The sequence below is a fragment of the Nothobranchius furzeri genome, chromosome 14 (genome assembly GCF_043380555.1).
Source record: "Nothobranchius furzeri strain GRZ-AD chromosome 14, NfurGRZ-RIMD1, whole genome shotgun sequence".
NCBI classification, from domain to species: domain Eukaryota; kingdom Metazoa; phylum Chordata; class Actinopteri; order Cyprinodontiformes; family Nothobranchiidae; genus Nothobranchius; species Nothobranchius furzeri.
The window spans coordinates 16,849,485-16,865,761 of NC_091754.1; the positions used below are offsets into that span (position 1 = coordinate 16,849,485).

General features: G+C 42.5%; 1 protein-coding gene across 2 annotated transcripts in view; it reads left to right on the forward strand.

Moving 5' to 3' along the window:
* Positions 1 to 16,277, forward strand: part of LOC107390240 (polyprenol dehydrogenase) — a 49,275-nt gene that overhangs the window by 6,426 nt on the left and 26,572 nt on the right. Inside the window, exons 1-2 of one of the 2 annotated variants that reach the window (XM_015966852.3) lie at positions 11,684 to 11,910; positions 12,915 to 13,022. In XM_015966852.3, the coding sequence (XP_015822338.1) occupies positions 11,763 to 11,910; positions 12,915 to 13,022 (256 nt within the window). In that variant the 5' untranslated portion in view covers positions 11,684 to 11,762. Of the gene's footprint in view, positions 1 to 11,683; positions 11,911 to 12,914; positions 13,023 to 16,277 lie in introns of those variants that run through there. The other variant, XM_054747033.2, reaches the window with a different exon arrangement.

The following is a 16,277-nucleotide window of genomic DNA, read 5'->3' on the forward strand; positions in this document are numbered from 1 at the left end:
TTTTAAGCTGCAGCTTCTTCATCGTGTAAGTCACACAGATACGTCCCCTGTTCGTTATGGGATGTTCATCCCTTCGATGACAGCCCAAAATAGGGAATGTTGTTGTTTAAATAAAATCTAAATTTACCAAGCAGTTTGGAATCTGAAGGGCTTTTCTTTGTCCTGATCATACACTCAGAATGTGTGCAGCTGCATAACTAGGGAGGTGAAACATAGATAGATCAAGGCCTTAAAGCAAAGCAAGAAAAGTGCACACGCGTGCTCTCTCTCTCTCTCTCTCTCTCTCTCTCTCTCTCTCACACACACACACACACACACACACACCCTCATGAATTTTCAGTGTTAACCTAATCCTGGAGTGAGAGACAGAAGGGAGGAGAGCAAGAGATGAAAGTCTTCTCACTATCTCGTCTCAGGGACAACAGGTTTCAGGCAGAAACAAGAAACATGCACGTGCATCGCGCGTGCACACACACACACACACACACACACACACACACACACACACACACACACACACACACACACACACACACACACACACACACACACACAGACCAACTCTGAGTGTTAAATTAAACACGTTAAATATTGTGTCTATACCTTTGTCTTCCTGCATGTGAATGTGCGTGCGTGTGTGTGTGTGTGTGTGTTGATGTTGAGAGTTAATGACCAACTTAATTGGTGCAAGCGAACGTACCTCCCACTGTGCCTTATTCTATTTCTAATAGAAAGAAATCCGCTCACTGATGACATTTAGAATAAGTGCTGTTGGTATGAAGGTGAATATGAAGGTGCATGCACAGATTTTCATCACACAGAAATTGATGCTTGCAAAAACTGCATGTGAGCACGATATGATTAAAAATGACTCTGACACTTATTTTATTTTGTGTGCATATTCAAACTTATCAAAAAATAACAAGAACCTAAACTTTGATTTTGGACGATTGCTTTGCTCCAGGAAGCTGTTGACATTGCATGTAGAACAGCTTTTGAAGGCTTGTGAAATTCTATACATGCGTATTAAAAGAAAAACAGCTGTGTTAATATCAACCTTAAAAAAACAAAAGCAGTTAAGACTATTTAGTTTGGAAACATGCGAAAATCTCAGTTTTCACTTTCTGTGTTTGCAAACTGACGTTTGTCTTCTTTTCTCACAAAAAAACCCCAAAAAGGAAATGACAACAAAAAAAGACTGATCTGATCTATTCACCGAGTATTTGTCTTTCTTTTCCCACCCACGTGTTCAAGAGCACATCCTGCCATCTGTAAAGGAGCGATCTTGCTCTGGAATGCCTCTCCTGGGATTCCTGGTCCATTTTTCTTCCACTTACGTCTGAGTTTTAGAGTTTGTTTTTGTTTATTTATTTTTTATTAACAGTTTTTTTTCTTGTGAGTTTCTCTTTTCTTCACAAAGTTGGGGCTAAAATAAAAACACATGCTGCTGTGAGCTAGAGGCCTAGAGGCCTTTTTGCCCTGAAAATTGGCACAACAGAAAAAAAACCCTGAAATTTAAGACGTAATAATGTTAAAGAAATGCAGCAAATTACTGAACATACATCTGTAGCGTCATGAATGTCTTGTTTATGACCTAAAGGTCATGATCTGCTGCATCTGCTCAAGCAGAGACATAAAGTCTTTGACAGGCTAATCTACATGAGATAGTGGCCAAGGTCTTTCATGCACTCTGCTCATCTGAACTGCTTCACGTTTGTTACAAAGACGAAGACGACCTATTTTGATAAATACATAATCAACAACTTTGTTATTACCAATAATAATGCGAGCCCAATGTTCAATCAATCTGTGAAATGACAAAGTTATTACTTGATATTATAATCCTGGATATTTGCACTAGACACTGAGGACATGTAATGCTAAAGTCACACATTTCCTTTTGTCTGATCCAATCAGAACCTTCGTTTCTGGCGCAAGGCGTGGTTTTCTGTGGTGTTTGTATAAACCCTCTTTTGCAAGTCAAATTCTGATTCGCCAGTAAACCAAAATATGACAATTATAAAAACTATCCCACGCCACCTTTTCTTTAGTTCAAAGTGTTCTAGAGAAGTCTCAAACAGGCCATCCGGACTTCCTCTTCAGCCGAAAAGAGCCTCGACAAGCTGGATAAAATCTGTTGCAAGTTACATCTGACCGCAAAGGTTCCTTCAGAATAAAAGCTGAACCTCACGACCCCTTCAGGGTCTCGGAGACGCCAGTGATAACCTGTCGTGACCTGGAAGCATTCCAAGACTAGTTTGGTCGGCACTGCTGCTTTTCTGCCGGCTTCGGTACCAAGGAGGGTCCAAGAGGACCTCGGTATTCTGGATCTAACGGAGGCTTCCCCTGGGGTACGTAGACCGACAGATGGCGTTTCATGTGTGTTATAAATCTCCTACTAAAGTTTAAGAGCGAAACATTCACTCCCACTCAGAACTAACTGCTTCTCCGGATCCGCTGGTTCTGAATAACACTCCACACACACATACCATTGTTCATTTCACGTCTCACTCCACCTTAGTCCATCAGTACACAGGGTGTTCAAGTTAGTCTTGTTTAATTGTGTAGAAACAAATTTCTTAACTATTTTAAACCTGACTCTCTCTCTTTCCTTGGAGTTAATACGAAGTGTCGCTTAATCCCTGCAATCAAAAGTTCTGATCTTCTGGTTAAAATAGTCAAAGATCCATCAGATTTATAATTCATATTTCTATGGAATCTCACATTTTATGGTTCATAAGTAAGATGTAAACTACCCATTCTTTACACATCTAATTAAATGTATAGTACATTTTTTCTAACATAGTAAAATAAACTAAGTGTGTATGGTGAAATTTTTATTATGCATCATTTTATATGTCACCAGAAAATTGGTGTTAAATTGGAATTCTTTTTCAATGAGCAGTCTTCACATCGTGATTAAAATTCCTTTTGTGTTACTAGGGCAGTAAGATTGCATTCAAGAGTCATGCTTTCGATCCCCTTTTGTACGGTTTTTAGAAACTGCAACATTACAATAAGTGCAACACTGAATATTGCAATAGTATTTCTAGAGTGGCCAGTTTGCTAAATTAAACACGCAAATAAAATATTCTAAAAACTGGGTTGAAGCTTTTGTCTAAATTACTGCATGATTTGTATATTATAGCAATGGTAGGCTAAGGTCATTTCTCAACTTTGATCAAGAGTTGCACGTTTAATTCTCAGACATGAAAACTTCTCAGTGAGTTTTAAAATTTATGAAAACTCACAGTATATGATTGTTCACTTATATTTTAAAATGTATTATGTCAACTTTCTTGTGGGGGTTGAGGCAGAGACATTCTGCACACAAATTGCAGTCAGTGTGAACGGCAGTCCATCCAGCAGCTTTACTGCAACTGCACCACATCCATTCTCATTGTGAACAAAAAGTCAGCCGGCTTAGTGGTTTCCAGGCTTTGTCTTTTTAAAAAGGCCCCAAGGTCACAATCTGTACTGCCTCCATGCTTCCTGGTTCCAGAGCCAATAATATGCGAGCCCTCAAAGTTGTCTAAACTTCAACGCAAACACTGATTTAGCATTGCTACTTCAACACCAGCCAGCAAAGAGCAACAGTATCATGGACTGAATGCTAACCAGTAAACAGGAGCGACCTAGAAGTCATTTCTTGTACCCTAAAGAAGCCAAGGCATCATTTTGTTTGACTCTCAAGTAAATGAGGCTAAAGACTAGTGATGAGCTAACAAAGCTAGCAGTGATTACAAAAAATAGTCATCTCTAAGTATCTAACAACAACTTAATTTTACAATAATGTATGTGTTAAGTCAATATTGAGTCAATTGTGGCGTTTTATTTACTTTAATGATTCATTCAGGAATATAACAGCAAGCTGCGAGTAAGATGGCAAGCTATTCTAATGCTGGAGGAAAACTACCGTAATAAATGTAGTAAGTGTGCCCTACTGTAAAACACCCAAGAGAGCTAAAACCAGATTGTATGTATGTATCTACTTATCAACTAATTATTTTTGACTCATCCTCGCTTGTCATCTAGAATCTTCTAATGCTGATCCGCTGGCAAGTGGCAAAAAATTCTTGAAGGAGAAGGGGGGAATGATTGTGAGCGGACTCTTTTGTTTTGATGTATAGACTGCAGTACCCAAATATGACCACATGATGTCCTTCTTACGTCATGCACCTTTAAATTATTAAAGTTGTAGGCTCTTTGTTCAGTGATGCTTTTTGTAATGACCCGGAAAAGGGAGGTAGAATTTGAAATCGTTACTAAGCTGAGATCTATCTTAGTGATGATGTAAAGTTTTTTTTAATATATGTTTTTATTCATGTATGAATTTAGCCAAAATCAGTCATTATTTTTGATTTGAGAAGGACATTTCCATCCATACAGTCTTCTAAGAATGGCTTTACAATCGCAATACAACGTGGACATTGATAAATACAATTTTCTCATTAATTAAATGTAAGCCAATTTAAATGATTTACTCCTATTGGATAATTAAATATTAACAAATAAACTAGGAGTAATCATATGGTGCATAAAATTATTTATTATTTAACATCAAATATTTTTATGAACAGCTCTTATTACGGACCCCCACCCCTTTCTTGTTTTCATTTGCTTGTTTATACACAACCTAGACATAGTCAGGAGTAAGTACACAAAGAGTTTGTTTTTCAGGTTCCAAAACAAGAGAATCCCAGGAGAATGTCTTTCATGCATATACAACCGAGCTGTATCATTACTGGCTAAACACCATGTAGCCTGCAGCTTTGTCTGTCAGAGTCTGAGCTTTGAGTCTAACCTTGAATCTCTGCCTCCCAGATGGAGAAGGCTTCTGAAGAAAATCTGTGCAAGATGCAGCTCAAGTTGCTAGAAAAGACAACATTGATTCACGCAAGCTGTTGCTCTACAGCAGGGGTGTCAAACTCAGTTTTGCTCAGAGGCCACATTGAGGAAAATCTAGTCCCAATTGGGCCAGACCAGCAAAATTAAAGTATGTATAAATTAAAAACTTCTTCAGATTGTGTTCTTTGTTTTAATACGATCAACATAAAACAAAGCTGGAACCTGAGGACAAAGTATCCAAAATAGTTTAAGCACAACATCACTATTAATAATAAAACACCTGAAGTGTATTTGAAAATGTGAAACACAAAACAAAAAACCCAGACTATTCCTCAGTAATTCAAATAACTGATTCACAGATCACATGGCTGTATCAGTTTCATGCATGTCTTTGACTCCTGATACCTGACATCTTTTAGCTTTCACCAGTAGTTTAACTGAAAAATGAAACCTTATTTTCAGACTTTACATTGTAAAGTCTGAAAATAAGGTTTACACAATCATCTCACGGGCCTGATCCGGCCCGCGGGCCACATATTTGACACCCCTGCTCTACAGAGATCAAATTGGCCACGACACACCCAGACAAGTTCCCCTTTATCCTTTATCCTGGAGGGACACTTCACCTGGCTTCTCTCTTAGGAGGTCGGGTGATCGCTATTGCAAGAAATAAGCAGGAGATGTTGGAAAACTGAGATAATTTCTGCGAAGAATTCCCAGTATTAGGGCTGCGCAGTGGCGCAGTGGTCAGAGCTGTTGCCTTGCAGCAAGAAGGTCCTGGGTTGGCTTCGGGCCTGGGATCTTTCTGCATGGAGTTTGCATGTTCTCCCTGTGCATGCGTGGGTTCTCTCCGGGTACTCCGGCTTCCTCCCACAGTCCAAAAACATGACTGTTAGGTTGATTGGTCCGTCTAATTTGTCCCTAGGTGTGTGTGTGTGTGTGTGTGCATGATTGTTTGTCCTGTGTGTCTCTGTGTTGCCCTGCGATGGACTGGCTCTCTGTCCAGGGTGTACCCCGCCTGATTGCCCGCTGACTGCTGGAGATAGGCACCAGCCCCCCCACCCCCCACCCCCCATGACCCTGCGTGGACAAGCGGGTTCAGAAAATGGTTATTAATGACACATAAATCGAGACTGAATCTTTATTGCCAGTAAACGCAAACGCGTCCCACAGAGCTGTTGTCAGTCTGGATTTCCACATGAGACGAGCTGTGATATGCAATCTGCCAGCAGTTGTCATAAAACACTAGGTGACTGTTGGTTGGAGCTATTTTGATGCTTTTCTCATGGCATTTACATCACACACCCTCACATCATGTACGCTTCCCAGCTTGTCTTGCTTGCATCGTGGTTGCCGTCTGCGTGCCTGTGCAGTTGTGTGTTCGTGTGTGCCTCCCTGATATCCATCAACCCAAATAATCATCCTACGGTCATGCGTGAGATGCGATTTCCTTTAAACAATAGCAGGCAAGTTCGCCTTGCTGACCCCCTCCTAAACCTCTCAGGCTGCAGAATAAAAAAAAAAAACTGGTGTGCACATACAGCCTGCACTGAAAGCAACACCAGTGCTATTAAATATACACACAAAGCCTCCTTCAGGGTAGAGGGGATGACACAGTCTCTTTATGTCGTTGCCCATTTAAGTGCCTTCTAGAGGAGACTTAATAATGGAGGCTAACTGCTTGTCAGTGCTGCCATTCTACCCTAAATTTAACTGTTGGATTGTGAACAAGAAACAACTTAATACTGATTATTTCCCCGTCAGGAGAAAAGCAGCTTCACTGTAAATGCCCCAAGCATGTCTTTAGCAGAAATGATTGTAATTATATTGAAACGGGGGAGAGTTTGGTTGGTTGACCTACTTTGAAGGCCACTGATCATTTAGCCAGCTCCTTGTTAACCAATGCAGCCCATCACTATAATAGACTCATTTTTTATAACAGAGTGTTGTCGCCATCATTAAAGACTAACTCTGGGTTGTGGATGCAAGGCAAGGCAGCTTTATTTGTATTGCACATTTCATACACAAAGGCAATTTGACGCGCTTTCCATTAGCGAGAATGAGGCTCGTGATCGTTACATCATCGCAGACGAGGCCGCCCTATTGGCGGCCTACGAGCCCTTACTAGTTGCTTGTTACTACTGTAAACAGCGTCCTCAATCTCATTCTTGCAGCTTAATTAAATCTATTATTTATTTGATTGGTGAAATTACACAACTATGGCAAATCGTTGCTGTGTTGTGGGATGCAACACGTGATCGCCAGGGAAGCAAAGGTGGAAAACGAGCCAACTTTTGACCGTTTTCCTGCTTGGAGACGAAACCACGGAGACCAAGTATCTAACATAACAAAGTCGTGTCGGCCCACTTGGATCGCTGCTGTAAGGCGACCAGAGTTAACCCTCCAGAGTATTTTAATTCTGGTGTACGTTTTTTCATACATCGTTTCTTTCCTTCAACCGCGACATGCACAAACAACACACACATAGGCTACACACACACACACATACTGGTAAGCTAATGCGGGCGCACTGATACGCAACGCTATTACTTCTGCTACACTTCTTCTATGGGATTGCAATTTTGATTGTTTTACTAAAGAAACACAGCAAATGAAACGTTTGCCTCTCATTCGGACGTTTACATCCGCTCACACCACAAACAAGTTGGCCAAAAATGTCCGTTATGCAGAACTGCGGCGGCAACAAGTTGTCGTCGGTGCTCCAGTCTTGGGTCTTTCACATGGATCTAAACCATTTATCATGCTGATTTTGTTCATATACCGGTTCCCAACAACTTATTATAACATTTCCCCGTGCATTCCTCATCTTTTTGGGGATTTTAACATGTTGTTAACACCTTCTTTCTCCTTAACCTGCTTCTTCTCTGCGACGTACTGTTTGTTTTCTGTTTGCTAGACATTTGCCTAAAAGGCTCCGCCAATAGTTGCTTTCAGACCAAAAGCAATTATTGGACCATCCAGTTGTTGGTCTGGCCGAACCGCAGCACTTTAACACTTTTCTGGGTCCTCCACTGACAACGCTCACGTATTTAACAACAGAACACCACTGGTGTGAAAGTTCTCCGCTCCATAGAATCAGAGAAGGAGAAACGGCTGGCTGCTAGCTCTTAGACAAACTATCAGAGTCCCAAAAAGAAAAACACAGTTTGAAGTCACAGACAACAAAAGACCTAGAAAATGGTGTTTAGCACTATCTCGTGTCCTCTGGCATCACGGGTTTCTGGTGTTACGTGACACGTTTTGCGTTCAAAACCTAGCTTGACTAAGTAAAATTGCATGGGGTGGTGGTGGGCTTGACAAAAAAGAAAAAAAATATATATTGCCCACATTATATCACAGGGTAAGACTATCACTTTTACAAATTTATATAAAAGAATCATACATAATTCTTGACAAGGGGAAATCTCTGGATTGCTGCTTTAAGAGATGTTTGGCAATAAATAAATAAATACACAAATAAATAAATAAATAAATAATAGCACATCACTAAATTGTGTTATAGATTAATCATACATCAGAACTTCTCCAGTCTGGACACTAGCGTGTTCCCAGATCACCAGCAATTCTCTTGTGTGACAGATCAAATGTAGTGGTCAAACAGTGACTCAGTGTGCATATTTGTCAAGGGAACTCTGTGCAGTCTGCAGAGGTCTTTTTTAACTAGTAACTATTTTTTTTACTGTCTGCATTAAGAGCAGACTACTGTGACAGATTCAAATGATCCCAAGAGAAGAAAAACTAATAGCCTGTCTAGCAGTCAGTCAGTCAAAAGTCAGTGTAACACAATGCTGCCTGCAGAAGCTGCATTGCTCCAGACACACGCTCTCAGAAGCCCGCCTTGGGAAATTATGGATCAGGCTGGAGTGTCAAATGCCTGTTGATTCTGAAGTATGTGATCTATCTGGCAGCAGTTAGTGAAGTAGTCAGTGAGCTGAAGGAGGAAATAAGCTGGATCTGCAGAGCAGGATCATACAGCACGTCATGCAGAAGCATAATTATTCATTCTTTTTTAAGCTTTACAGCCAAATGATGGATGTCTTTAAAGGTCTCGTCTCGTCTCGTCTTCCTCCGCTTATCCGGGTCCGGGTCGCGGGGGCAGCATCCCAACTAGGGAGCTCCAGGCCGTCCTCTCCCCGGCCTTGTCCACCAGCTCCTCCGGCAGGACCCCAAGGCGTTCCCGGACCAGATTGGAGATGTAACTTCTCCAACGTGTCCTGGGTCGACCCGGGGGCCTTCTGCCGGCAGGACATGCCCGAAACACCTCCCCAGGGAGGCGTCCAGGAGGCATCCTGACCAGATGCCCAAACCACCTCAACTGGCTCCTTTCGATCCGGAGGAGCAGCGGTTCTACTCCGAGTCCCTCCCGAATGTCCGAGCTCCTCACCCTATCTCTAAGGCTGAGCCCGGCCACCCTACGGAGGAAACTCATTTCGGCCGCTTGTATCCGCGATCTCGTTCTTTCGGTCATTACCCAAAGCTCATGACCATAGGTGAGGATTGGGACGTAGATCGACCGGTAAATCGAGAGCCTGGCTTTCTGGCTCAGCTCCCTCTTCCCCACGACAGATCGGCTCAGCGTCCGCATCACTGCAGACGCCGAACCAATCCGCCTGTCGATCTCCCGATCCCTCCTACCCTCACTCGTGAACAAGACCCCGAGATACTTAAACTCCTCCACCTGAGGTAGGACCTCTCCCCCGACCCGGAGGTGGCAAGCCACCCTTTTCCGGTCGAGAACCATGGTCTCAGATTTGGAGGTGCTGATCCTCATCCCAGCCGCTTCACATTCGGCCGCGAACCTACCCAGCAAGAGCTGAAGGTCAGAGCTGGATGAAGCTAGGAGGACCACATCATCCGCAAAAAGCAGAGACGAGATTCTCCTGCCACCAAACTCGACACACTCCACACCACGGCTGCGTCTAGAAATTCTGTCCATAAAAGTGATGAACAGAACCGGTGACAAAGGGCAGCCCTGGCGGAGTCCAACCCTCACTGGGAACAGGTCCGACTTACTACCGGCTATGCGGACCAAACTCACGCTCCTCTGGTAAAGGGACTGAATGGCCCTTAACAGAAAGCCACCCACCCCATACTCCTGGAGCGTCCCCCACAGGGTGCCCCTGGGGACACGGTCATAAGCCTTCTCCAAATCCACAAAGCACATGTGGATTGGTTGGGCAAACTCCCATGCCCCCTCCATCACCCTTGCAAGGGTATAGAGCTGGTCCACAGTTCCACGGCCAGGACGAAAACCACATTGCTCCTCCTCTATCTGAGATTCAACTATCGATCGGACCCTCCTCTCCAGTACCTTGGAGTAGACCTTTCCAGGGAGGCTGAGGAGTGTGATCCCCCTATAGTTGGAACACACCCTCAGGTCACCCTTCTTAAAGATGGGGACCACCACCCCGGTCTGCCACTCCCTAGGAACTGCCCCCGATGACCACGCAATGTTGTAGAGACGTGTCAACCATGACAGCCCTACAACATCCATAGCCTTAAGATACCCAGGACGAACCTCATCCGCCCCCGGGGCTCCGCCGCTGTGTAGTTGTTTGACTACCTCAGCAACTTCTGCCCCCGAGATCGGACAGTCCATCCCCAGGCCTCCCAGCTCTGGTTCCTCCTCGGAATGCGCATTGGTGGGATTGAGGAGCTCCTCAAAGTATTCCTTCCACCGTCCGACTATAGCCTCAGTTGACGTCAGCAGCTCCCCATCCCCACTGTAAACAGTGTGAGCGAGTTGCTGCCTTCCTCTCCTGAGGCGCCGGACAGTTTGCCAGAACCTCTTTGGAGCCGATCGATAGTCTTTCTCCATGGCCTCACCAAACTCCTCCCACGCCCGAGATTTTGCCTCGGCAACTGCCACTGCTGCACCCCGCTTGGCTATCCGGTACCTGTCTGCTGCCTCCGGAGACCCACAGACCAGCCACGCCCTGTAGGCCTCCTTCTTCAGCCTGACGGCTCCCCGAACCTCTGGTGTCCACCAGCGGGTACGGGGGTTGCCACCACGACTGGCACCGGCCACCTTACGACCACAGCTAGCAACAGCCGCCTCGACAATCGCAGAGTGGAACAAGGCCCACTCGGACTCAATGTCCCCCACTGCTCTCGGGACGTGGTCAAAGCTCTGCCGGAGGTGGGAGTTGAAGACCGTCTTGACAGGTTCTTCTGCCAGGCGTTCCCAGCAGACCCTCACTATGCGTTTGGGTCTGCCAGGTCTACGCGGCATGTTCCCTTGCCATCTGATCCAACTCACCACCAGGTGGTGATCAGTTGACAGCTCCGCCCCTCTCTTCACTCGGGTGTCCAAAACATACGGTCGCAGGTCAGATGATACGACTACAAAATCTATCATCGACCTGTGACCTAGGCTGCCCTGGTACCAAGTGTACCGGTGGGCATCCTTATGTTCGAACATGGTGTTCGTTATGGCCAAACTGCGGCTTGCACAGAAGTCCAATAACAAAACACCGCTCGAGTTCTGATCAGGTGGGCCGTTCCTCCCAATCACACCCCTCCAGGTCAAGCTGTCATTGCCCACGTGAGCATTGAAGTCCCCCAGCAGGACAATGGAGTCCCCTGATGGAGCACTATCTAGCACTCGTCCCAGGGACTCCAAAAAGGGTGGGTACTCTGAACTGATATTTGGCCCATAAGCACAAACAACAGTCAGGACCCGTTCCCCGACCCGAAGGCGCAAGGAAGTGTGTTGTGTGTGTCTTTAAAGGTATCATATATTTCTTGGTCAAAAGGGATGATGATTAATAATTTCGCATTAAAATTAGACATCCAATCTGGGACTGATAAGGATGTAAAACTTCATATTGGAATGCGGCCCAAAGTGGGGCGTGTGCCTTTTTAAGTTCTCTGATTTCTCTGGCTGCTGGTCGATGGGCTGCTCTCTCTGGGCACCATTAGACATTCTGACAACAATGTTGTCTAATTTTTTCTTCTGTCTTCTATCCGCTGTTAAACTTTACCTGCTCGGTTTCAGAGTTCTTTTAGCTCAGCTGTCAAACAAGCCGTTGAGGCTACCAGGTTAGTTTATTTCTTCGTTGTTTACTGTAAGACGAAACTTTGCCAGCTGCATGATGTCGGTCGTTGATTTAGTCTGACTGTATAAGTCATGGTAATGATGGAGTTTTGTTCACGAGTCGAAAGATCGGAACCTTCGTGATGAGCTCCAGTTGCTGCGGATCTAAGCTAATAGCATGTTAGCTAGTTAAGAAAAAACGGGAAAATTTTTCCTTTTAAAAGGTCTTGCTGATGTTTTTTTCATGCCGAATTAACCGGAATAACCGTTATGCCGTAACACACCAAGCATTTAGTCTTGGGCGAATTTAATTCGGCCAAACAGCGACGCAAGTTTAAATGTCTAATTTTTTACAATGCAGCTTTTGTTATGCTGGGCTCAGCATCATCCACTTTGTTCAGGTGCACCTTATTTAATCCATTGTTTACCTTTAGGTGTTCCGTATTTTGTACTTTTATTCATTATCTATTGGGATATAATAATATTTCGTATAAAATAGCATATTTGGGGATTTTTTTGTTCATTGCCAGCCAAGACATATGTAAGTTCATTTGATAGGATAAATATTAAAACTGTTGCCAAAACCAATCTAACTAGATGGTGGTCACTTTTATTTATATAGTGTATATAAATGTCGAATTGTTAATAGCTTCTGTGGTAGCACTTCACAATAAGTCTACCTTTATTAATGATAGTGCATTATTAAGTATTAACGTTTTAATAAAGTACTAACTGCTTAACCATATTACGTAATGCATTACTAAGCAGACACCCCCCTCCCATGGCCCTTTGTACTAACCTTGAGGATACCTAATAGCTAACAATAACTGGATCCTTTGTTTCTCAATGCTTAATAATGCACTAGGTAATGTTAATAAAATTACCTTTATTGTAAAGTGTTACCAATACTGTTTTATAACATTCATTAGTTAGTTCAGACCATTTAAACACAAACAAATCTTAATTGTAGGTACATTTATCTGATTTGTGTTCTTTTCTGACTCACCAGTGATGCCCAGACAAGATGGCAAGGTCGCCATAGTGACAGGAGGAGGCAGGGGAATTGGCTATGAGGTAGTCCGCCACTTGGCCAGACTGGGGACTCATGTTATCATAGGTAGAGTACCAAACACCTCACCACTGACAAGCAAACAGGACTCAAGAAACACGTAACATTACCACAACGTTTTATGTGCATTTTGTTATGAGACGCTGACAAAATTACCTGAAAATGCAACATTTCCTGAAGAAAGACTCCCACCTGTGTGTTGAAATATATGCATTCAATTTTACATCTCATGAAAATATACTATCTAATATTGTGCACAAATCAAACAGAATTAGAGGTCGACCAATATTGTTTTTCTATTGCAGATACTGATGCCGATATATAGGATATGGTCGACTGCTGGCCGACTTATATGAGCCGATTTTCTGGGCCGATAAAAACATTTTCCCCTTTATTTTCATGCTAAAATGTCACTAATAACATCCGCGGATGCACAAAATTCTGAAGCTGAATTAGTTTTTGAACTTACTGTTGAAAATCTTAACTTTGTGTAGTTTTAAAGTCAGACACCTAAATAAAGTTAATTTAGAGTATTTATTATGCAGATGTTATTCATGAACATAAAAATACATTAAACTTAAATTCTGCTACAGCACTGGGCTGCCCGTGGATGTGCCTGACTTTAAATTGTTTTTTTGACTAATATCGGCCAAAACATAGGCCCGAAATATCTGCTGACCGATAAATCGGTCTACCAAAGTATTTATTTGCAAACTAAAGGATTTGCAGAAGTGAAAACATCACTCACAATAGAGCAGCCTTAATTAATTCTGAAAACTTTCATTATTTTTTAAAATCTCTATGGTGAAGGAAATATTGCTAGCATATCTAGTTAATCCACTTTTGGACACATTTTGGAACAAGATTGCAAAATAGACCCAACACAATTCCCATTTTGATCACTGAAAGTCTTAAAATGAATGTATAATTATTCTTTCAGTTAGGGGGTTCTGGGGTGGGTTAATTTGTGTTTACATGTTTTTTGTTTATTTTATATCCATCATTTTAAGCACTTGTTTCCCCCTCTATCTCTGTTAATATAGTCACCTGCTGTCTGTCTAAATACATTTTTAAAAACTGGTTAATTGATGAGACTTTTATCTGCATTAATACATTTCTAAAGGTGTCAAATAATTTAGAAAATTTTTGTCAAGATCTTCAAAGCCTACAGTATCAATTTCATGCATAGTCTTATTCTGATTCTGCCATCCCAAGTGAATGTCGGAGTATTCATCGCTGCATTTTGAGCAGCACATGAATGAGATTTGCTACGCGTGAGAGTGTGATACGGTTGAATAAATCAATCATTCAAGAACTCAGTCAAGTGTCTATTGTAGTCTCACACAATCCTTTGTGTTTTCAAACTAATCCCACTGCTGATGATTACGCATGCATCTCAATTTCTAATGCACCGGGTGAATTCATGAAGTGAGAATATTTATGGCAAAGTGGATCCTTCTCTGGCAAAATGGAGTGGATGCATATTTCAGGTGGAGTGTTAGCCTAGCGGTTGCGTGGGGAGAGTTTGTTGTGAGCCATTGCACTATCAAGTACTAAATGATGGATTCCAGCGGGGGAATCTGAAATATTTCTTAGATATAACCGCCAAACCTAATCGATGGAATTCAGAATTTGCTTCTTGGTGATATTTAGCGTCGTGCAGAAGAGTAGAATGAGATGCTGTGAATGAAAGAAGCAAACCTGAAAGTTTAGCAGGATTTATAGGGAAACATGCAAAAATAAATACACAGAATTAGAAAAGACATTTTACAGTAATTTGAGAAAACAAAATCAATAATATTTTTTATTATTTTTAACTGCATGATCCTGCTAACTAGAATTTAAACTGTTGAAATCATCAGTGCATATGCATCCGTAGAGTACCACAGTGCAGGGAGGCAGTTTGTCTACAGAGAAACAGACATACACACTCGATGCCTTTATCTGAACTAAGGTTGAGCAGTTGGATGAATGTATCACCATAGGCTGAGCTTTTCACTGATTGGTTATGTTTAGAGTGATGGTGTTTATAAGCTTATGAATCTATCTCACAAATGAGACATTACATAGCAACTTACATATTTCCTGGTCAAATCAGTGTTTATCAGTTTCTATGTACTATACAAATTATTGAAAAACTAGGATTCCTGTTATTCTAATGACTCTGCTACCTAAAAGCCTAATTTATGCTCCTCCATCCGCGTCAGGACGGAGACACGCAACGCTGTTATTCGTGGTTGTGAGGGCTCTCCAACAGGCCTGCAAGGGCCCAATTTTCTAAACATCCGTCAAACAAGACGGAGACCACAAACTTGTGACTGGCCAGGATAACGCTTCCTTGAAATTCACCAACAGCACCGCCATTGCCCCATCAAAGAAATAAAAGGAGACCAGAAGATATCTAGCGGCAAACATGGAGCAGTTTGAATAATATCTTGTGGGAAAACTCTGAAAATATGAACGTTTATTCACCCGTGTAGGAGTATAAAGATACGCAGCAAGCATTTTATTCATGGACGGAAATGACAGGAAACATGAGTTTAAAGGTGGTGAGTGCATGAAGAGGTGGAGGAGAATGAGGAACAAATTTGTCCCGTTTAACAAGTCTCTGAAATACTAAAAGCACAATATAAACACAACAGTATCGTGGACAGGATACATGGCAAGATACCCCAGAAAAGCGATATGTCCTTTGTCCTGGTGGGGAATTGCTTTGCATCACTCCCCAGGAAACAGAGAAGTCCGAAAGCAAAACATATCTGTCGGTGCCTCGCGGAGCTGACGCAGAAGCACCAATTAGGCTTAATAGAAAACACTTTTGTCCAAACACTCAGAAATTCAAAATGTTGTCTTAACTCACTATTCAAAGCTGCATATCACTGCCAAACAAGAGCCATCTAGACCAAAAACACTTTTTTTTAAAATCCACAAGCGTCCAATAAAATAGTCACTCCGATTCTTACGACCACATTCCAACATAAAATTTTGCTGAAAACATTCAAATTTTCTTTCAGATGTGTCTTTCTCACTAACTTCAACAACAAGAATATTTCTGTACATTTTAACTCCAATCCTGAAATATTTAAGCCTCAGGGCTCAAGACTATTCCGTGGCTATGTTGTTGAGGAGCTTTATCCAGTGGTTGTGCAGACTGCAGACGTGCATTTTATGTTCTGCAGTGTTTACAGCATGCGCCTGTAAATGTGCCTGCCTGGTGAAGGGCAACTACCTGTTGGAAAGAAATCAGCCTTCTCCTGTTTGCTACCTGTGTGTTTGTGTGACCCTTGTGACATTTTAGTTGAA